Source organism: Anguilla rostrata, chromosome 15 (genome assembly GCF_018555375.3).
Source record: "Anguilla rostrata isolate EN2019 chromosome 15, ASM1855537v3, whole genome shotgun sequence".
Taxonomy (NCBI): Eukaryota; Metazoa; Chordata; class Actinopteri; order Anguilliformes; family Anguillidae; genus Anguilla; species Anguilla rostrata.
Window position 1 is genome coordinate 26,217,673 of NC_057947.1, and position 23,349 is coordinate 26,241,021.

At 47.6% G+C, this 23,349-nt stretch overlaps 1 protein-coding gene across 3 annotated transcripts in view; it reads right to left on the bottom strand.

The window, feature by feature from the left end:
* LOC135240999 (mannosyl-oligosaccharide 1,2-alpha-mannosidase IB-like) overlaps window positions 1–23,349 on the bottom strand; it is a 97,216-nt gene that overhangs the window by 10,900 nt on the left and 62,967 nt on the right. For all 3 annotated transcript variants that reach the window (XM_064311084.1, XM_064311083.1, XM_064311082.1), the window contains exons 6-11: window positions 18,880–18,960; window positions 14,292–14,386; window positions 8,947–9,070; window positions 6,908–7,001; window positions 1,211–1,326; window positions 277–496 (exon numbers count right to left, since the gene is read on the bottom strand). In XM_064311084.1, the coding sequence (XP_064167154.1) occupies window positions 277–496; window positions 1,211–1,326; window positions 6,908–7,001; window positions 8,947–9,070; window positions 14,292–14,386; window positions 18,880–18,960 (730 nt within the window). The remainder of the gene's footprint in view (window positions 1–276; window positions 497–1,210; window positions 1,327–6,907; window positions 7,002–8,946; window positions 9,071–14,291; window positions 14,387–18,879; window positions 18,961–23,349) is intronic.

Here is a 23,349-nt window from a genome sequence, read left to right on the forward strand (position 1 = left end):
GGTGGTAGGACTCGTGGCAGGTGTGTGTGTGTGTGTGTGTGTGAGCCCTCACCTGTGCGGTTGTAGGACTCGTGGCAGGTGAGTGTGTGTGTGTGTGTGTGTGAGCCCTCACCTGTGCGGTCGTAGGACTCGTGGCAGGTGTGCGTGTGTGTGTGTGTGTGTGTGTGAGTCCTCACCTGTGCGGTGGTAGGACTCGTGGCAGGTGTGTGTGTGTGTGAGTCCTCACCTGTGCGGTGGTAGGACTCGTGGCAGGTGTGTGTGTGTGTGAGTCCTCACCTGTGCGGTCGTAGGACTCGTGGCAGGTGTGGGCGATCTCGGCTCCCAGCTGCAGGTAGTGCCCCGCCTTGTCGTCGGGAGAGCCGTCGGCGCCCAGCGCAAACATGCCTCCAGCGAAACAGGTCAGGTGACCCATCTTGCGCTCCAGGTGGCCGTTCTTCCACTCCCCGATGAAGGTGAGGCCGCTGCTGGACGTGCGGATCAGGTGGTGCTCGATGGCCTGCGTGGGCAACACAGACAGCCCGGAGGGTGAGGAGCCTCACATGCACAGTTTGCACATGTGCAGTGCACGCGTCTGTGACTGCATCCCCACATAAACTTCATATGATCAACCCTTTAAGGTGTGACATCACAAACGTGTCTAGAATTTTCTTAACTGAACATTCTAATGCTGATGGCACAATCACTACTGGTAACTGAAAGCAACGGAGTTCTAGAACACTGACTTGGAATTTAGAAAAGACCAAAGACCAAATCTTTAAAGGGTTAAGCGTGCACACCAATGCAAACTGTTGCAGCCCTGCTCATCACACAGAACCATGATTACCCTTCCAGTTCATAAACCTCCCACATAATAACACGCAGTGATGAAGTTTACCTGAAAGCACCTTTAACCGCAGTCCCCGCCCACACTGCTAGGCACTTACAGCCGATGAGAGCGGAGCGGTCTCTGGACCAATCGGCTCAGCTCCCCCGTACCCCTGCATGGGCTATATCAGCGTCGTCTCCTTGAGAGCGACAGCGTGCTGCAGAGCCAGCTGTGTAAACAGGACGCCGAGCGTGCCGGCCGTAAATCTGCCGACGCCGGCGGCCGCCCCGGATTTATGCGCCCGCTTAATTACCGCCGTTCGTCCCGCGCCTCCTCCTGCGGGCGTCTCCGTGCCGACGCGCCCCGACGAGAGACGGAGACGGAGGCGAAAGGGCCGGCGCTCACCTCTATGGCTTCGTCGTAGGTCTTCCTCGCCTCCACGTCCGTCCGGCCGGACATCAGCCAGGCTTTGAGCAGGTACTCGTAGAAGCTGTCGCCCAGGCCCCCCACCGACGTGTGGTCTGGGGGAGAGAACGATCCACAGCTTTTTAAACGGCCCTGTGGAGCCCTTCACTCTAATTTAGTGCTTCCAGTGCAGCATGCTGCACACACTGAGACCGTGGGGGGGGGATACAGTCCAGTCTACACTGCTTTGCATCAACAAATATCACTGTGGAAAAACTGAGAGGCAGTTGAACATTTTAACTTTTCATGGGAATTTCCAGTGCTTTGGTTTAGCAGCATTCAGATGAGCTGAACAGAGACATTTTAAAGGCTCTGGAGGGTATGGGGCTCTGACTGACCCCAAGGGTCCAGAACACAGAGAGAACGGGCCCCTGACTGACCCCAAGGGTCCAGAACACAGAGAGAACGGGCCCCTGACTGACCCCTAAGAGTCCAGAACACAGAGAGAACGGGCCCGACTGTCCTCTAAGAGTCCAGAACACAGAGAGAACGGGCCCTGACTGACCCCTAAGAGTCCAGAACACAGAGAGAGCGGGCCCTTGACTGTCCCCTAAGAGTCTGATATACTGAGAGAATGGGCCCCTGACTGACCCCTAAGAGTCCAGTACACTGAGAGAGCAGGCCCCTGACTGTCCCCTAAGAGTCCAGTACACTGAGAGAGCGGGCCCCTGACTGTCCCCTAAGAGTCCAGTACACTGAGAGAGCAGGCCCCTGACTGACCCCTAAGAGTCCAGAACACAGAGAGAGCGGGCCCCTGACTGTCCCCTAAGAGTCCAGAACACAAAGAGAACGGGCCCCTGACTGACCCCTAAGAGTCCAGAACACAGAGAGAACGGGCCCCTGACTGTCCCCTAAGAGTCCGATATACAGAGAGAACGGGCCCCTGACTGACCCCTAAGAGTCCAGTACACTGAGAGAACGGGCCCCTGACTGACCCCTAAGAGTCCAGAACACAGAGAGAACGGGCCCCTGACTTTCCCCTAAGAGTCCAGTACACAGAGAGAACGGGCCCCTGACTGTCCCCTAAGAGTCCAGTACACAGAGAGAACGGGCCCCTGACTGTCCCCTAAGAGTCCAGTACACTGAGAGAACGGGCCCCTGACTGACCCCTCAGAGTCCAGAACACAGAGAGAGCGGGCCCCTGACTTACCCCTAAGAGTCCAGTACACAGAGAGAACGGGCCCCTGACTGTCCCCTAAGAGTCCGATATACAGAGAGAACGGGCCCCTGACTGACCCCTAAGAGTCCAGAACACAGAGAGAACGGGCCCCTGACTGACCCCTAAGAGTCTGATATACAGAGAGAACGGGCCCCTGACTGACCCCCACAGGTTTCCAACACTTCTGCCCAAAGGCAGACAGAGCAACGGTTTCTTTCCCTGATGAAGATGTCTTTCACACCGAAAGTTTTATTAATAACTGAATAAAAAATAACTCTCTCTCTCCAGTCTCTCAGGAGAAAAGTCGATGCTCTGAAAGCACACAGAGCGAGTATTTATAATAATTCTCATTAACGATGACCAAACGCTCCTACCATCTGGTGATGGGCACGCTCATATTTAAACAGATGTGAAGCAGCAAATATCGATGCCTCACTCCCGCTGGCCCAGAACGGGGCAAATGAAATCAGAAGAAGCCCGGCTTGTTAACAGGCACCGCAGAACATTCAATTTGATCTTGGGAATCCTCGTATGACAGTGAAAAATGCCTGATGCTTCGCTAGGCTGCTCTGACATTTTCCTGGAGCCCTTTAAAAGTTTGAGAGGCGGGTGGTAAAGGGGGGGGGGGCTGGAACAAAATGTTATTTCATTGTCATTGGAACATGGTCATTTTGCTGAGAACTGAATCCTTTTTCCCCTTTATTCATAATAAAGAAGAAATTCAGGGACTCAAAGGAGCCGTGTCTGCCAATTCTTTAATCGCGCACCCTCTGCTAACTTCCTGCGAATCAGTAGCTGATAACGAAGTTATTATCAGTCATTTTAACCACAGGGGATTAAACGCTTTTCCTAAACAGAATGCTACTGGAAGTACGACAGAATTTATTTTACTGATTTTACTTGGCTCAGGGAAATGCGATTAGTACCCATGTAATTTGTACAGTGCTCTAAATGTGATGTCATCTTAAAAGAACCACCACCTCTAACCAACTAGCTGCTACCAGAAACCTAAACCAATCAATGTGGTGCCGTGCATATGCGTAGCATACCGAGCGCTGCAGAATTTATCATAAGCATTTTCATTTAATCTGCGACGGATTGGAGACCTGTCCAGGGTGTATTCCTGCCTCACGCCCAATGCATGCTGGGATAGACTCCAGCTCCCTTGCAACCCTGACCAGGAATAAGCATGATTAAACAATGGATAGAAAGATGGATGGATTTTAATTTAGTCTTCCATTTGAGAGAGAACACATTTCCGTATGCTGACAGATAAAATTCTCAATGTCTGACAGGTAAAAAAAAAAAAACCTAAACGGAGGGGAAGGTGTGAGATGAGATGCTTGGATGTCCTTGCTGTATGGGACACTAAGAGAAGTTAATCTACAAGATTACATCAGTCAGTCATTCCTGTAATGGAGTTTTAAAAAAAATAGTTTATTAGTTTATATTATACATATAGAGAGAGTGAGAAAGACAGAAAGAGTGAAAGAGAGAGATGCACAGATATGCACAGATCTATTACCATGAGCTACAGTGCTGCCATTAAGGCTCTTATCTATCAAGCTCCATTTAGAAAGATATGAAGGGCCCCCACTTGAAACTCTTTCAATATATCACTCAACATGTCCTCATTTTACCCATTTGTATATTTTATCTGTACGTGTACACTGTTTAAAGTACAGACATGAATAAAATATTTCAATTTCTATTGCAATTTAAGCAATTTAAGCAGACCTTTTAAAAACACTTTTTGGTCTCCTTTATTGTAGAGGACAAATTAAAGAAGAAAACGAGATCACAATTATCACAAATAGCCACTCACAGACACAAACAGAGCAAGAGGGGGAAAAAAAAAGAGTAAAAATAAATAAAATAAGAAAAAATAAACGGACGTCAGTCTGTAAGATTACGTCAGTCATTCATAAGAAGCGGATGAACCCAAAGAGAGGCAGCGCCAGCGCGACCGAACCCCCTCAGTCTGACTCAAACGGGGCCGTGATATCCTGCCAGTAAAACTGCGAGAGAGCACAAGATCACACAGAACGGAGAGAGGAATAAAGATAGACGTGTGTGACACTGAGGTCCGCGTGTGACGGTCAGGCCCGTCAGACATTAGCCAGCGAGACTGCGATTCCACGTTTGATGGGGCTGGAAAACATCAATTTTATTCCCTGGCTACGAGCTCTAAAACAAACACGCTATGAGTCAAAGCGAAGGACTGCCCAGATACTGTTATTGCAGCTGAACAGACACAACGCACATCCAAGCAGCAGACTATTTGTGACACTGTCCCTCCTGTAACAAAGTTTTGAATAGTTAATTAGGTCATATTATCTGGGTTCAGGGGTGCTCAACCCCACAGCCAGAGGGCCACGGTGTCCACAGGTTTTTGTGACTTTTTTTCAACTGCCAATTTAGCCTTGAAACACTCCTTAGCCAATCAATGACTTCAATTAATCGCTTGAGTTCCGGAACACACCGAAAAATCAGCAGCCGCTGTGGCTCTCCGCGAATTGAGCCTGACCCCTCCTCAGTAGTTTAATCAAAGTTCCTAACTCCTGGGTGAGCTCCACATCGTCTCCAGTGTTTAGTCTACATAATATGCTGCCAAAAAAAACTATCTAAATATTAGACGCCCGCTTGATATAATAACCTCCAGGGGACAGCCGCGATATGTGCTCTGATCATAATCTGACTTAGGGCTGTTTGGACTCCTGCTCCTGATCTCTGGGAGACACTGTCGTACCACAGCAGTCCCATCATAGATAATAACGGCAACAGCAGTGCCACTTTGCCAGCACAGCCAAGTTTCTGCCAATGAGGTCGAAAACAATACACATGAGAGAGAGAGAGAGAGAGAGAGAGGAGAGAGACTGACTATCATAATGTCACAGAAGAGGGAGACTTCTTTGCTATTACACTATATTCTCAGTCACATATCACATATACCTATCCCAGCATTTCGTTTTACAGACCCATTTGTAAGCTTCAAGCTTTCCACACAACATGCCATTTTGATGATAATTATATTCATCACCATCGAGGTGGATGTGTTTTGAAGGAAGGTAGCGTGACAGCCACTTGATTATCTGTGCTCAACGCTGGCCTTGTCAGGTCCACGTACAGCCTGAACGCCTCCTCATTAACGCTGTTTATCCATCATTAAGCCCTGACCAAATCCATTTTTCCTTTTCACTTAGAGATCATTCTGTGTTTCTATAACCACAAATGAGGTTTCAGACATGTACGTATTGTAGCCGTTTGGAGATAACATGACCGGTTAAGCAGACCTGGGCATGCCACTCCAGAGACAAAGCTCATTGCAGGAATTCACACGGCTCTCCTGACTGCCTTCAACACCTTCTGTATTGGCCCGTTTTTAACACAAGCCTGAAAATGAAATACCCAAAATAAAATGGTTACTATTCTTAAACCCTTTTCGACTACAGGCATAATCCAAGTCTCTTCTGAAAGGTAACCCGTGGGAGTTTGTTTTCCAAGAGTCTCTAAATTACTCTAAATATTTCAGAAAGTAACAGAAGCTCACACAAAATGGAAGTTTTTTCATTTGAAAATGGACAACATAATTATACTAATTCAATTTCAAACTCCATTCATAGAGACACTTTTAATGTCAATGAACATCGCAGCCAAGTGTACATCTGCTGTAAAAGATGGCCAATCACATCGCATGTATTATTACACTGTAGCAATCAAGTACCTCTTCATCCACACACAACGGCTTGTTTACAGTAATTCCTTTGACATTTAGTTAAAGGGGGGTTGAGACACAGCCTTGCCTCTCCAACTCAACGAGATACGATTTCAAAATCTCAGGCAACAAGCAGTCAGGTACCATTCACTGTCTAAAGGTATGGGTATCATAACTGACTCTTATCTCTCAGTACATATTTTTGATTAGAACCCTTTTTAATAACTGGAATATTGTAAAACATGGACTTTTCCTTTGTACTGTGTTGGGTCCATAAATACAGATTTTACACGAGATGCGTTTTGGCTTGTGCCTTTCTGAGAACAGCGAAACTAAACTGTCAAAAAAATCTTGACATTCATAGTGCATTTATTTATACAGTCATTCACAATTGAATAATGTGTTCATTTATACCACCCGTCACACCACAAACAACTCTGTGACAGAAATGAATGGATTTGTGACAGTGACTCCTGAAGAGATCCTGATATTTAGGTTCGGTGGCAAAATACTCCTCCCTGTCAGAGCCTTTTAAATCATTGCCCAATGGCCTCTCTTCCTCTTCTAGCCAATCGGCATTAAGCACTGACGAGGCCCTGTGATCTGACACCGAATCACATGACTTTGCAGAATTGCAGTTTGCAGGCTAAACTCCAAAAACATGGAGACCCAAGTTCAGGTGGGTGCACCGTTTGGCGGGGCCTACATGTGAAGGCGTGCATGCTGTGGGTGTATAAAAAGGGGCGGATGGCGGGACACTCACGCTGTCCCCAGCGGCCGGTCCGAGGGTTCAGGTAATTGGGGTACAGCCCATTGGGTCGTTCCATTTTGGCCAGCAGCTTACGAATGTGCATCACCTGTTGAGAGCCAGAACATGAACAGGGTGAAGATGGCAGGACACAGGGACCCAGCAGAGCCAGTCTAACAATACAGTTAGCTAACCCACCCATACACAGTGTACAGTTTACACTATAAATGTCTCCAGCTGCCATAGCACACAGAAAACCTCTTATAGCAAATGGGTGATGATAAGAAGGGTTGAGCTTGATTAGTCTTTGGATGGGAAAACCATGTTTCTTTTGGGAGAGGTATTTATTAGTCAGTAGGATGCAATATAATCAAGTGCCCCAGCAGAGTGATGGGGGCATAGAGCTGTTGAGGATGCTGTACTTGGAATAGTACTTGAACAGAGGCCCTGGCTCTACATCTGATTGGCTACACAGCCCACTTTGATTCCCACCAATGACCACTCAATTATAGTCTGGGCATCCCGAGCCAGGTCTCACAGAGACATCGGCTTAAATGAACCGGAAAATAACTGCCTCCTTCTCCCTTCATGATGTGGTCTCATTCTCACCTCACAATCCTCTCCTCTCCCCACCTCTCCTCTCCCCTCCCCTCCCCACCTCTCCTCTCCTCTCCCCTCCCCACCCCTCCCCTCCTCTCCTCTCCTCTCTTCTCCCCTCCCCTCACTGTCTTTGTTCCTGTACTTAATGAATTTCAGCTTCTCTCACTGACTGCACTGTATGCCTCTCTCCTTCTATTGATCGTACTGTAACCACCCCCCCCCCCACCTCCTAACAGAAGACCATCTCCTCCCCCCGGCAGTGTGAGATGGACACCCAGCGAGAGTTCTGGGTTCTGGGCTCTCCAACGGCTTTGTGTCCACATCCACCCGCCTGCATTGATCGCACCTGTTGCATCACACCCCTTCAGGCGTAGCCGTGGAAACTGTCAGAGAAATTTAGAACCTTTCCTCTGACGGGGGACGCCCCGCCCATGGTGACACCGCACCGCTATCGCAAAATGCAATTCACATTTTCAATATTTACACACTCCACTCAATCATCTCTCAACATTTTTTAGTGGTTGTGCACACCCAACATTGTGACAGTTTCCCTCGGAAAAATGTGTGAAATGTATCTGGAGGAGTAACATTCTGCTGACCCAATTAAAATAGCTCTGCATTCATTTCATTTCGTCATAACCAGACCAGCTGATACGTTATCCATCGCAATTTGAACTGCTGCCATCTCCTCTATCTCTTACTCATTTCTACTGTGTTTAACATAACAGCCATTGAATCCCTTGCACATGGGTTCCCAATCTTATCTGAAAAGGGCCAGTGTGGGAGCAGGTTTCAGCCCAGCACTACAACACTTCATTCAGCTGGCTAACTAAACGTGGTCTTCAATCAAGACATTGATAAGTAGAATCTGGCATCTTAGTGCTGGACTGCAGCAAAAACGTGCACCCACACCGGCCCTTTTCAAATGAGACTGGACACCCCTGCCATAGCATCATGGAGCACAGCAATAGGTAACGTCCCTGCTGGAATAGTCAAACATCAGAGGCATGAACTCATGGCCCCCAACACATTTCACCTACATCTACTCGCTTGTCTTTCGTTTGGAATGCCAATCCCAGCACTCGATTGGGTGCAACCCCCTGACTCCCATGCTGTGACTGGCTGAGGTGAAACAGAAGCTAATGGGGCAGGGGGACAATGAACCAATGGCCAGAGGGTGATGGCTACAGATCCCTCTCAACAGATTCCCTGAACTCCCAACATAATTCCATTAGGCAGACACCGGTGGATAATATTTTGCTAGCTGTATGAAGAAATTTGACTTGAATCACATTTCACACATTCACAATGATAAAAATAAACAGTTGAAAGACATAAAAGTTTCATATGTATACAAATACATATATTCACACTCACTAAATTAAACAGGTAATGATGACAAAACATCCCCAGCAGACAATTAAAAAGGACAACAGTGGTCATTACCCACTCACCTTCTGATAGTAGACCGGATTTCCAGTCAGGTACGTCAGGTGAACAAACTCCATGTGGAGGGTCCCAAACTCGGCAAGGATACTGCTACCAGCCGACGCCCAGCCCCAGTTCCGACCCACACCGCTAGTTACAGACGGGGAGAGAGAGAAAGTACACATCCTGCTTCAGCAACACTAAATATACATGGCCAAGGATTTAAATTACCAGCCACGAGGCCATGTAGACAAAAAAGGAGACAAGCAGTTCTCATGGGAAGAGGAAATGTGTGTGTGTTATTGTAAGAGATAAAAAATTAAATATATTTTTTACAACACACGTCTTGTTATTAGACTCTGAGTACTTCAAATCCTAGGCTGTATCCCAGAGAAATAAATCCATTTAATATATTTCACTGTCCCGAAAAAGCAAATAAATGAATAAATACAAACAAACAAAACAGCAAAGTGTTTTTCATAAACCTGAGAACTGGGAAAAGATGAGGGAGAAAAGCTGGGGTCGCATGTCCCTAAGAGAGGATTTCTGAGGAAGAGCAGCAGCCAGATCAGCAGCCAGCCAGATGATCAGCACTCCATATGCATATAAAACGCTAAAGTGAGTTTCATGCTTATACTATGTGTGCGTGTGTGTGTGTGTGTGTGTGAAACAACAGAGAAAGCAAGGAGAGAAAGAGAAAAAAAAACAACAATGAATGAGCGTGGGCATTTGTTTGTGGAAGTGTGCAAGTGAAAAAGAGGGAGAGAGTGGTAGAGAGAGAGAGGAGAGACAGAGAAGCAGAGAAAGGGGGAGAGAGAGGAGGGAGCGAGTTGGAGAGAGGAGAGACACAGAGGAGGGAGAGAGGAGGGAGGGAGAGGGAGAGACGAGAGACAGAGAGGAGGGAGAGAGAGAGAGGGAGAGGGAGACAGTGAAGGGGAGAGAGGTAGGGAGGGGGAGACAGAGAGAAGGGGAGAGAGGGGAGAGAGAGAGGGGGCGAGAGACAGAGAGAGAGAAGGAGGGAGAGAAAGAGGTAGGGAGGGGGAGACAGAGTGAAGGGGAGAGAGAGAGAGAGGGAGGGGAAGACAGAGAGAGAGAGGCTGCTGTATTGGTAATTTCCCCACTCCCTGGGGGACTAAACAGTTCTCTGTTAGCCCTGGAGAGTTATTTCCTTACAAAAGAGATCACATCAATCCCAGTAACACAGCCTGCAGCACTGCATCCAGGTGCAGTATTTCAGCCGTTCCACGTCCATTCACAAAACCCCTCAAAGGGCCCGCTTGACCCTAACAAACAACGCAAACCTGGTTTCACCACGGAAACCAGCACAATTCTTTAGTCTGTCCGGGGCTTGCTGAACAAGGTGAGCTCTAAGGATGACCTCTGTCTTAAGCCATCGTTAAAAACTGCTAGCCTAGCATCTCGGCCATCGTTGGCTCGGGTGCCATGTGTCACTGCCTGCGGTTCTGAAAGCGGTTGCCAGGTACGATGGCTTGCTGACGTGGCTTCTTAAACACAAAAAGAAAGAAAGAAAAGAAAAATCCCCCCTTTCAGTTTTTCCCCACATAGAAGCCAGTGTCCCTAGTCTTTAATCTTGAAGGGCTTGGAACAATGAAACAACTTCATGGCAAAGGACCCAGTCCAATATCACTGATGTGAGAGTGAGTGAGTGCGTGAGAGAGAGAGAGAGAGAGAGAAAGAGAGATGCACAGATATGCACAGATCTATTACCATGAGCTACAGTGCTGCCATTAAGGCTCTTATCTATCAAGCTCCATTTAGAAAGATATGAAGGGCCCCACTTGAAACACTTTCAATATATCACTCACCATGAGGATTTTACCCATATATATTGTGGCAAAACCATTTTATATTAAGATTTTTAGATTTTTACACACAAGTAGCCAACCGCTGAGCATATTCGTGGCATTCCTCCTACAAGCGAAGTCAAATGAGGCTCTGAAAGTGCCCACCATCGCTGCTGTGGAGGTTTCCACAGACGTGCTGCACTTATAGGTTGCTTCTCCTTGACTAACCTGTCAAATTCCTCCCAAACAAGCTTGATGGGGTTCCAGTTTTGGAGACTGGTGTTATGTTTAAGCACGCCCTCCCGTTCTCTTCGCCTCTGGTGGTTCTGAATGCATGCTTTAGGTCACTATCTTGCTGCATGATGAATGGCTGACCAATTCATCGTACACCCAACAGCACAGTGTACTGCTGAAAAATGTTGGTTCGGGACACCAGAACGAGGAAAACACCCTCACACCGTGCCGGTACGTCCTCCATGCTTGACTACTGGTGTTACTCACTGAACACCCAGTCTTTCACTGATTTTGTGGCATACAAAAACCCTTCAAGAGGAACCAAAGATCAGAATTTTGGATTCATCAGACCTGTTTCCATTCTTTCGCAGTTCAATTACTCAGCCCAAGCAGGCCAACTAACAATGCAACGGCTTCAACGCACTTACTTTGGCCGCGGCAGCGGTTCACTGTCAGCTTGATAAGAGTGTTTGCTGTCAGTCACGTCAGCGTGCTTAAGTGTGTGACCCTCAGAACTGCACTCGAATGTTCCCATTATTTTTGGCTTGGGGACGGCCAGTCCTCCTCCGGTCTGAATTCCCTCCAGCTTCAACTTGACTTTTGATGGCGTATGAAACAGTGTTAACTGACTCCTTGACATTCTTATCAGTTTCTCTGTATGAAAGTCCCAAAGGGTAACAATGGCTTATTTTTTTTGACAGTTGGCCTTTTCTTGGCATTATGGTCGTGGTATACTATTCCTAAAGTTAAGATAATGCCCTTCTAATACTTTTCAGAGGATTAAATCTTCAGTACGTTCGAACTTTCAAACCTTTATTGTACTTCTCTTGTAGAAAAATGGTAAGAATTAATTCACCTGTTTTTATATCCACAAATGACTTTTTAATGAACTCCAAAATTTAGATCCCTCTCCTGTGATGTAAAAGATTATTTTTATCTTCTGACTATTTACTTCTTACCTTGTGTCATTGGACCTGTACTGTATATATCCAGTAGAGGACAAACGTCTCTCCACTGCCATAACGAGACTGCTGCCGTAACGAGAAGCGTGACAGAAGCGGTCACATAACTCCTAAGTAGTCACTAGAAAAAGTTACTTTCTGATGAAAAATGTCATCACAAAACACAGGGTTGTTCTGTCCACAAAATATAGAGCTGGCTAAGACAGCCTGTGCCCTTGTTCTGAAAATGTCATTTTATGTGCTACTAGCACCTTGACATGAAGGCTCTGCGATTTATGCTGACTGCGAGCATCTGACCATTAAATAAAGTACTGCAATAATAAATGATATACGCGTACTGACAGAGACAATCGAATAACTCAATGCATAAATCATGTTTCGGCTGAGGGATTAAGGGAATATTCTCTTAAAATCTCTTAAGCGAAAGACCAAAAGAAAAACCACGCTTCATGTTGAAGCCCCATGTTAGAGCTCCAAGCTTGGAATACAGCTCACACAAAACGGCTTGATCGTCTCTTCCTGCCACTTCCTGTCTGTCATGTACCACCTTTAACACAGAGTGTTACACAACGACATTCAACATGAACACAGCATGTCATTACACCAGCCTCTTATTGCCATCCTTGCTTGGGATTTACGCATATTTCTATAAACCTTCTGGAAAATCCAACTTAAACCACCCAAAAGCAGGAGGAGCTGGTTTGAGCAGCGTTTTCGACACTTTATGTGTTTTCATTCACCAGCTGACCAGCCTATACAGTCAGCCAGTCCATCAGCTGACCACCAGCTTAACCAGCTTTGCCCAGCTAGAGACCTGCTTTTGTCAAGCTATGACCAGACAGAAGTATCAAAAACCCAAATTAAACCACCTTAAACCAGCTTAGACTCCCAGCTGGTCATAGCTAGAATTTTCAGTCAACTAAACTTGAGCACCATTCCATGTACTGTCAATCTTTTTACCGTTCCTTTTCTTTTCAGCTGTCTGCAATGGTTTAATTATGCAATATTCATTAAATTTGAATGCATTATTTTGACAGTTACATTAAGCGGAAAGAAATATTAAACTGAATTAAAGTTTTAATTGGAAATGCCTAAGAGGAATTTCAATGAAGGGGAAAACAAACAGGATGCAGTAAACAGGATCATGAAAACAAACATGATGCGTGAGAGACAGAGAGAAAGTGAGAGAGAGGAGGCGAGAGAGAGAGAGGGAGAGAGAGAGGGAGAGGAGGCGAGAGGGAGAGAGAGAGAGAGGGAGAGGGCGAGAGAGAGAAGGAGAGGAGAGGAGGCGAGAGAGAGAGAGGGAGAGAGAGAGGGAGAGGAGGCGAGAGGGAGAGAGAGAGAGAGAGAGAGACAGACAGGCTTAGGCTTGCTCCTGTGGGGGTTTAGGCTAGGGTTGTCAGTGAAACGTATTGTGACAACTGTTTCTGAAATGTGTTATATAAATAAATATAGATTTGATTTGACAGAAAGAGAGAGAGAGAGAGAGAGAAAGAGAGACCGCACGTGTTTGGACACTGACACATTTTTTGTTGTTTTGGCTCTGTACTCCAGCACATTGGGCTTGAAATGAAACAATGAGATATGAGGTTAAAGTGCAGACTGTCAGCTTTAATTTCAGGGTATTTTAATCCATATCAGGTGACCTGCGTAGGAGTGACAGCAGAAAGAAAGAATAAAAAAAAGACTGGTAGTAATAGCAGAGTGTGCTGTAGTAGAGAAGGTCTTTTCTAAAACTAAAGGACACCATTCATTTCCCCAACATGTAGAGTGTGTTCCTTCCGTCTGCATGTTTTTGTTCCTGCAAATATCAAGTTCAATGAAGGATAAAAGCTCCCTCCAGCAAATTCTGTTATTTAGGCCCCGCTGGTATTCCTAGGGATGCAATAAAATAAGGTGGCTCTCCAGTGGGAAAACTCCCCACTCTATGATAAGCATGTAGCCCTTGTAAAGTAAGCAGGCCTGGCTCCAGCACAGATGCAGGACTCTGATGATGAACTACACCATCCCGGCTCTGCAGGCCCAAAACTACACACTGAGCTTTAAGCCACTTATCCTCTGCACACAACCGAGAGCCACTTAAACGACCAGATTCCAAAGCACACAGTTGACTTTGACCAATGAGAGCAGATAACACACGGAACGGCACGTCAGTCCATTTTCACACAAAACGAGCAGCACCGGGCTTCTCACACGAGTGGTTTTTTTTCAGCGGCGCGAGCCAGGCGGCAGCTTCGTTCCGGCGCTTTCTCCGGTAAATCACCCCGGCGGCACGCCTAAGAGAGAGACGAACCGACCGCGAAGCGCCGCGCCGTCCCGCCAGAACGTGGCGGCGTGCGGTCACCTGGGAAGGGGAGGGCGCCCGCTTACCTCTTCAGGTTCACCATGGCCCAGGGGATGCCCGTCGGGGTGTTGAATGCGGGCAGGAGCTTCTCGGCCAGCTGGACCGCCTTCACCTTGAACACCTACAGCAGCGGAGAGGAGAGAGGAGAGAGGGGAGTCCCTTCTTAAATCAGTGAGGTCTCGTCCACTGTACGGCGGCATCAAGGGAAGAAGGGTTAGCTGCTTACAGCATAAGACTCTATGGAGCAGTGCTATCAGTATTAGCTTAGCCTCACTGTATTAACCAGGAATGACAACCGAGAACTCAATTCTTTAGTAGTGATGACTGGGTGAATCTAAGTGGGTTGGGAAAACATGAGCCTTGGTGGGGGGGGGGGTTGATGGAGGTGGTGAACGTGCCACATGAAAAAACATGTCCGTCCTCCTAATGAAGAAGCACTCCCAGAATTCCTTGCTCTCTTTGCTCTAACCTTGGCTTGTCAGGAAATGTTTGCTTAAAACATGAGAACCGCATGATAAACTTTTACATGCATGAATAAAGCCCCAGGCTGTAACCTGGTGAGGCTCTTGATTTCCCAGCTCATGAATGTTTGAGGTGGATCTGGGACTAACTGTTCCAATATGGACCCTAATGACTACTCACAGAATACATAAAAATAATAAAAAGTACACGAAACAGACACAAAAACTAATAAGTGCTCAATCCCTCAAAGGAGGAGACAGAAAAATGGAGGAAGGTATTTAATATTTGTCTTAAAAGAACAACGATGCTGTGTGTTATAAAAGTAAAAATAGCACCAGCTTCCATAAAGCCCACAAACAGGTCACCAGTCCTGATCCTTCCCTGAAAACACAGCCTCCTCCAAAAAAAACCATAGAAATCATGTGGCGTCAATGCGGGCTTGCTTAAATAACAGAATACATTACAGACTAAATAACAGGACTATGAAGTAGTGGTGCAGCTGTATGTGTGTGTGATGTGTGTGTGTGTGTGTGCATGTGCGTTTGTGTATGTGTTTGTGTGTGTGTGACTGACTGTGTCAGTGTGAGTATGTGTGTGTGTGTGTGTGTGTGTGTGTGTTAGTGTGTGTGTGTGTGTGTGTGTGCATGACTGAGTGTGTGTATGTGTGTGTTCCCTCAGGTGTGTCCAGTCAGTCATAATGAATAAAGTGATTTGAGGCCGGGCAGCCTGCGGCAGTAAAGCTCCTAACGGTCTGGTGCAGGGGCCCTCAGAGATATTTGCTGATGCGAACTGGATTGGATGACTGATGCTCTCAGTCAGTGACTTACGTTATCAGCGAGCGACTGACACTCTCAGTGAATGACTGACACTCTCAGTGACTCACTGACATTATCAGCGAGTGACTGATACTCTCAGTTAGCGACTGACACACTCAGTCAGTGACTGCAATGTGAGATCTTCTCCTGAACTGAACCCTGGAAAGGGCTCTGCACACATCTGAGCTGTAACACCCACTAATGATACAGTGCAGCAGCAAGGGCAGGGGAAGGGCTCACACATCTCAGACAGCCTGCCAGTACTTATAAAACTGACTGTCCTTCTGCCCATCACAACTCACACACTGTGTGTGTGTATGTATGCGTGTGTACTTGTAGCATGTGTGTGTGCATGTACCGCGCGCGCGCGTGTGTGTGTGTGTGTGTGTGTGTGTGTGCGCGAACGTAGCATGTGTGTGTGTGCGCATGTGTGTGTGTACGTGTGTGTACGAACACAGCGTGTTTGTGTGTGCGTGTGTACTCGTGTAATTGGCCTCAATCTGCCAATCATAATGAATGCATTGATTTGAGGTCTGGATGCCGGCTGCAGTGAAGCTCCTAATAGGCTGGCGCACTGGCCCTCGGAGATGTTTGTGCACAGCCAGCCTTCTGATGTCATCTGACACTGCCCCTCGCCCGGGTAAATCCTGCTTGCTAAATGAAAAATATCACAGAGTGACTGACAATTTCAATGGGTAACACACGCTCACGCAGAGTAACTGACACTCTCACCAGGTAACTGACCGTCTTACTGAGTGACTGACACTCACTGGGTAACTGACACGCTCACTGGGTGACTGTTGCTGGATGAATGACACTCATTGATTGACAGTACCACTGTCCCTAGGTGCAACTGCTTGATGATGCTAATTGATGTTCTATTTGAGTGGCAAAACTGTCACAATGGACCCATAACACATAGAATTGATAAATAAAAGAAATGATGCTCATTTTCCCTGAATAAATGCACAGCACATATTATTCCATTCAAAAACTATAAGCAACAGCATATGTCAAATAGGTAAATATAAACTACACAAGCATGAAGGGCAGATCAATATTAACCAGCAAGCATGATCCGTGATAAAGTAATCGTTATCTGAGCACCTTTATATTAAACTCTCACTTTAAGGATTGGGGGGGGATGATAAAAATATAAAGAGCGTGAGGGAGCGAGGAATAAATGTGCATTACACTAAAACAAAAACAGTTTAGTAAACACACTCATCAAGTCCATCAGATCAGTAAACAATCGTTTAAGTGAAAATGTCAGGAGACAGTCCAAACGCAGAGGAGATTACCATCCGGAAACCACATCTCAAAAGAATGGAGAAAAGGACAGCTGTTGAATTCATTTGAGCTGAGGTTAGCCTCGCTCTCTCTTTCTCTCTCTGCCTCTCTGTCGCTCTGTCTCTCTCTACCTTTATCACTGTCTCTCTCTCTGATTTTTTGATCAAAAATAAGAAATTCTCTCTCTCAGCATCACACCCTTCTCCTTTAGAGCTTTGAGGCGTTCTCCTCTCCCCCTTCTCTCTTTTGTTCACCGCAAGAAACCTGATAGGCTTTTAAAAGCAATCCTCACGCCTAGCCCACACTTAACAGGTACAGAAGCCTGCCACACGTTAGCCTTCTGGGAGGAGTGTCACGTGGACCCAAACTCATTATCAGTCCCTCCACTGCCTATCCCAACGTGCACACTCCCGTTCCCCACAGCGTTTACACTGTACAACGTTCAACACAATCCTGCAGCTACAGAGAACACGGGAAACGATGTCAATCCTGTTCTGTGCTGCATGTGGGATGCTCTCTCTGCCTGTCCGTCCATCTGTCCGTCATGCTGTGGATTGAGTACGTAACTGGGAACTGTCTGAGCAGTGCGGTCGCTGTGGGTGCTGTAGTGTTCTGGGGTGCATGTGGGATGCTTGCTCTGCCTGTCTGTCTGTCTGTCCGTCTGTAGCCCTCATGTTGTGGGTTGTGTGAGACCAGGGACCTGCTTGAGCAGTGCAGTCGCATTTGGCATTTTGGCCATCACAGCTTTTTTGTTTTAGCAGCTGCACCGTCCCCTGCACCCCTGAACCCCTGCACCCCTGGACGGGACCGGCTGGGCCCGGAGGGTGTCCGAATCTACGCTGCGTCCGAGGCGACGGGTCCTCCAGATGTTCATTGGCCGCAGAACTGTTTACCGCGAGGAGCTACGGCAACGCTTCTCTCTCGCCACGGTGACCATGGCAGCGGCGGAAACAAGACCAGATGCACGGCGAGAGGAGGGAGGCAGGACGCCGCGACGGTAAACATCATCAATCACGCCGAGCGCTCGCCGCGTGAATATTCAACACCTCCGCCCAGGGATGCACTGAAGAGGGCTCTCAGAGGGCAGAGATAAGCCACAGGGACAACCAACCCCCCCCCCCCCCCCATCTCCCCCCTCATCTCCCCCTCACCCCACCCCCCCCCCCCCCCCCATCTCCCCCCATCAACCCCCCCAAAAAAAATGTACGCAGAGCGGCCCGGGAGAGGGGCGGAGCGCGAGGCTGATCTGATCGAATCAAATGAAGCGTCTGCGGCCGTACGGAGGAGCTAGCGATGCGTGTGCGGAACTTCGTTTCCCTCCTAAACCGCTTTGCGTTTTCGAGCCCCCCGTCACAGCGGGAGCGGGAGCGGGGGGGCGGTGGATATTCCTCTCTCCGGGCCCGGGCTGAAACGAGCCCATCCAAGCGAGACTTCCCGCTCGGCTGCCGGAACCGGCCAGCTGATAACTGGGAATTCCGGCACGTTAATTTGCAGACTTTTATTAGGATCGTTTCAAGGACACGTATAGAGGAAGTCAGTGAAGAGTATAAATCAGAACCTACAGAACACGGCTGGAATTTTTATTGTATTTATTTATTTATTATTAAACCGAGAACGAAACTGATATAGAACAGGTGAAGGAAAATGTTTCTCAAACTCAACAGCTTCCTTTGACCGGAGCGCTCTCACCACTGCCACCGTTAGGGGGAATGCTGTGACCAGGCAGATGGCACAGAGTAACAATGAGCAGTGAGATGATCTGCGCAAATTGAGTTCTCCCTTTCAATTTGGATCCATTTGCACCAGTCTCTCACTGTGACCTGGGATGAGTCATCTGATGGGTGCACACTCACATCCATTCATCAACCGACTCAAAGACCAACTCTGGGGCATTATGGGTAGCATAATGACCAGGGAACTGGTGTACGTGCAAGGCTGCGTGTTAGGTACCGAGGCAGGGAACCAAACACACACCCTTGAGAAGGGTACTTAACCTGAATTGGTTCGGCACATATGGAGAGAAATAACAACGGGAAAAAGCTCCTACCTCCTGTCCTGATAAATAATAGGCTGCCAGGAGACCACCGATGAAGCGGATGTTGACCTCGAAGACGGAAACCTCCACATTCTGCAGGAAAAGAAAGAAATGGCGTTGGGGTGAGCGGACCATTAGCAACAGAACAGCAGGACATGACCTCATAACGAAAGCTTGTCGCTGTACTCTGTATTATGGCATTAATAAACAGTTACTGAAGGCAGAGAACAGAAGAAAGATGGAGATAATGGCGGTGAGCAGCGAGCACTGAAAACCTGGTCTGCAAGGGCAGCTTTAAAAGGGTGAGGAGGCACAATAAACACAGAGCTTTATGTGAAATGTGAAATACTCGGACAGCGACATGTTCCGGAACATTCTGCACAAACCGGGAGTTCGTACACAAAAAGCCAAACAGCCTCCAAAAGGTGGGGGTGGGGGGGCGGGGAGGCCAAGAGCTTTCCAGGCCTTACATACTGTAGGTGATTCATTCCAACCAATCGTGTACAGACAGTTTTCTGTGCCATTCTTTCTGTTGGTGGGGATGACAAGGACATAGCACATTAAATATCCCACCTTTTTGTATAAATAAATAAATAAATGAACAAACATGAATTCTGTGATCGATTGAAAGAGAGAGAGAGAGAGAGAGGGGAGAGGCAGGCTTTCGGACGACCTCCGTCCGTCCCGCTGTCTGTCTGATATAAGGTGGGAACTGTTAAAACGAGGCCTACCCTGGGCCATCCATCACCCTGTCAGATTGACTGAGCGCTTAGCGTGCGGTTTAGCAGAGAGATACAGACAGACGTAATAAAACTCTTCTGCTCGTTCAGCGCACCGCGATACAGCTCGGTTCCGTCACACGCATTCTCTCTGTTCGCGTCTCGTTGACCGATCCGTGTTTTTACGACTTCGCTGTCGTCGCGTCAAGTTCAAAACATTAAAATTGTAATCGCGCTCCGAGCATAAAACAACCAGTGCACAAACCCCAGGCTGAGGGGAAAGGAAGAGGAGCAATACTCCGGTGTTGCTATCTGCCACCTTTCCCACGGTTTTACCGTGTAACAGTTCTGAGGAAAAAACACTTTTCTCTGCTATTTTCCAAACCTTGTTGTAATTTCTGAAAGCCTCAATTAGCAGCGTGTAGAAGACTTACTCAGCAAGCGTAAGGTTTGCGAAGACTGTCGTTTAACCATTATGATTAAGGTTCATTAAGCATGTGTGTTTTACTCAGTGTGTGTGTGTGTGTGTGTGTGTGTGTGTGTGTGTGTGCATGCATGTGCGTGTGTGTGTGTGTGTGAGCAGGGCTCTACGCTAACATTTTCCCAAGGAGCACATGTGCTTGTAAGTTGTAAATACATGTGCTCCTAATTATTTTTCCAGTTAGCACGCATCTATTTTCTGGAGCAAATGCTCCAAAAATGGGAGTTCACTCAGATCTCGTGCGTGTGGTTTACTCAGTGTGTACACAGTGTACAGAGTGGGGTTAAGGGTCAGCCACTTTCTAGGGTTTACCAGATGCAGGCTCTCACCATGTGTACAATGTCCCATATGTGTTATTTACTCAGCGTGTGTGTGTGTGTGTGTGTGTGTATATGTAGGTGTGTGTGTGTGTTATTTACTCAGTGTGTGTGTGTGTGTGCGTGTTATTTACTCAGTAGGTGTGTGTGTGTGTGTATGTAGGTGTGTGTGTGTGTTATTTACTCAGTGTGCGTGTGTGTGTGTGTGTGCGTTATTTACTCAGCAGGTGTGTGTGTGTGTATGTAGGTGTGTGTGTGTGTTATTTACTCAGTGTACGTGTGTGTGTGTGTGTATGTAGGCGATGTAAACTAAAACAAAAACGTGATTCTGAAACACGCGGGGACAATCACACACGTGGCTGCTTCCTGTCACCGGCCGGCAGGGACTTCTGGGATATCTGAGCTGAATATCGGTCTCCCACTTGCAGCCTCCTCACACACAGAGTGACTGAAACGGGCTGTGGTCCCCGCTGGCTGTCCCATGAACCGGCTGTCTGCTGATCTGAGCTGAATTGCGTTTTGATCTCGTGGCGACATAGCTCAGGAGGTAAGAGCAGTTGTCTGGCAGTCGGAGGGTTGCTGGTTCGATCCCCGCACTGGGCGTGTCGAAGTGTCCCTGAGCAAGACACCTAACCCCTAACTGCTCTGGTGGATGAGAGGCATCAATTGTAAAGCGCTTTGGATAAAAGCGCGATATAGATGCAGTCCATTTAGCGTTTACCATCTCTTCGCTTGGATTTAAAATGGAACTCAAACGTAATAGCTAACAAGAGTTCCAGCAACACCGGGAACCCTGAAAACCTTTCCCCCATACAGGGACTGGCCTGGGGGCGGTGTTCCTGCAAGACTGGCCCGTGTGAAAAAGCAGAGCGAGGACACGTCAGTGCCCCCGGGGGACGAGAGGTCAAACTGGGAGACGAAACGTGAAATATGACTGAGTAATTATGGTCTGTGCTACAGTGCCATTAAAACTCCTTTAAAGCTTGGCCTGCTTTTACCCTGGTGCGGCGGTTTTGAACCGTCGCTGGATCAGATGCGCTTTACGAAACGCCTTGAGGAGTGACTGACAGGGCGATCAAAACGGTTTTAAAGTCAAACGGCTGTAATCACATGGTCAAGGCTGGCTACTGGCAGAGGATTCTCTTCCATGCCGCACATAAACAGTTGCTGTCATTTCACAAGACTGCAGTAACTTACCCTCATCATTAAATAACAGTTTATAGCCGATATCTACTCACTGGCATAAATTCAGACATCACCCATCTCAACATTACTACACAACCACACTAAGAACACGTGTCAGCACAGTGACGCAGGGTACAAGGACCATAGACGTTCATTAGTGTAACACAAGGCCTCAAGCTGCAAGTACAGCAGTTAGCAAGACGAGACAAGTCTCTAATGCCATTCCTGTAATACAGTCACAATCAATGCCAGGTACAACTGAGGACCAATTAGAAACGCCAGCCTTTCATTGTATTTTATAAAACAGGAAAATCCACATCAACATTCCCTTCCCTTATGAAATTCTGTTTTGTGCATCTCAAGGAATGAATCATGTTGATACAACGAGCCTGCATTCCTACAAGTGCGAATCTGCAGTGTACAGCAAAGGCAGAATGCAGAAAACAAAGTTCTGGTGAGGTCCCAGCTGCCATTTGATGAATCCGTGTCCACTAGAGTCCACAATCAGCGGGTCCATGCGCATGATCAACGGAGTCTCTAATTACCACAGAACCCAGACTGTCAGGGGGCAGCTGGTCAACAGCCGGGCCTCAGCTTTCATCCAGCACTGTGTGCAAAAGCACAAAAAACTGGGGGGGAATTACAGTGATAATTATGGTCTGTCCGTTCCAGGCCCAGGCCAACACGAACTGCGCCGTGCTGCCATGGAGCAATCTAAGGGCTCAGCCAATCGGCTCTCCCGCTCAGTCCTGTCGCTGACAGACTGCTGGCCTTCGTAACGGACCACCGCAGCTTCAAAGCAAAAAATCTTTCGAACCGACGCCAACCGCCTCTGTTCGGCACTCGCCGCTGCAGAGATGGATTGAGGCAATAACGTCCAATCAAGCGACAGCATCCAGACAGGCCCAGAAAGGACTGCGACCCACTCAGAGAGCGAGGCGGCAGCTCCCGCAGGTTCAGCCTCCTGACGGGACTGGTACTCACTGCCGGACGCTCCTGCGTTCGCAGATCCATTTAAACCAGACTCATTTCAGCTTCGCACGATCGCTGTCACGGTGCAGTTTAGCCGTGAAAGCGAGCCAAGAATTTATGCAAGGGAATTCTAAAAAAAAAAAAAAGAATAAAAAAAAAAAACACAGTTCACTTGGAACTGGTAAGAAAATAAGGTTGTGCTTTCTTAATTTGTTAAATGGCTGCGGTCGCCTGGGCTTCAAATCCCTGTCTCTAATTAATCTAATTATCCTGTGCTAATTAATGCAGCTCTGCGTTCAGTCCGGCGCCTTCCCAGCAGGCTCGGCGGTCCGGTGCTCGCTGGGTTTGAAGAGGCCAGGGGTCGGAGCACACACGCTGGGCCCTGGCAGGGCCGAGCTGCTCCCCGCTCCTCCAGTGCGCTCAGACAGACACGGGGAACGCACAACCAAAAAAATAACCCGTGACGTGTGAAGGGCACAGAGCGCCTCTCGAGCGAAGCGCTCCCTCCTCCGAAATCTGCTCCAAGACACCGGCCGCAGGATCTCCGAATCTCCGTGGAGACGGGCATTTCCTTTGGCAGACATTTCACAGGAAGACAGGGGAAATAACACAAACCAAACAGCCCATAACTGTCACTCCGCTCTCTAAATCCCCCTAAATATCCTCTACAAAACGGATTCGGTACAGAAAGTAGTGTAAAAAATATGATTTGCAAATACAGGCTACATAAACCGGTAAACATAAACGTTTCACAGCGGCAGTGCATTTTTCCAGCGCAGCCAATGAATTTAAACCACTCATATTTTTG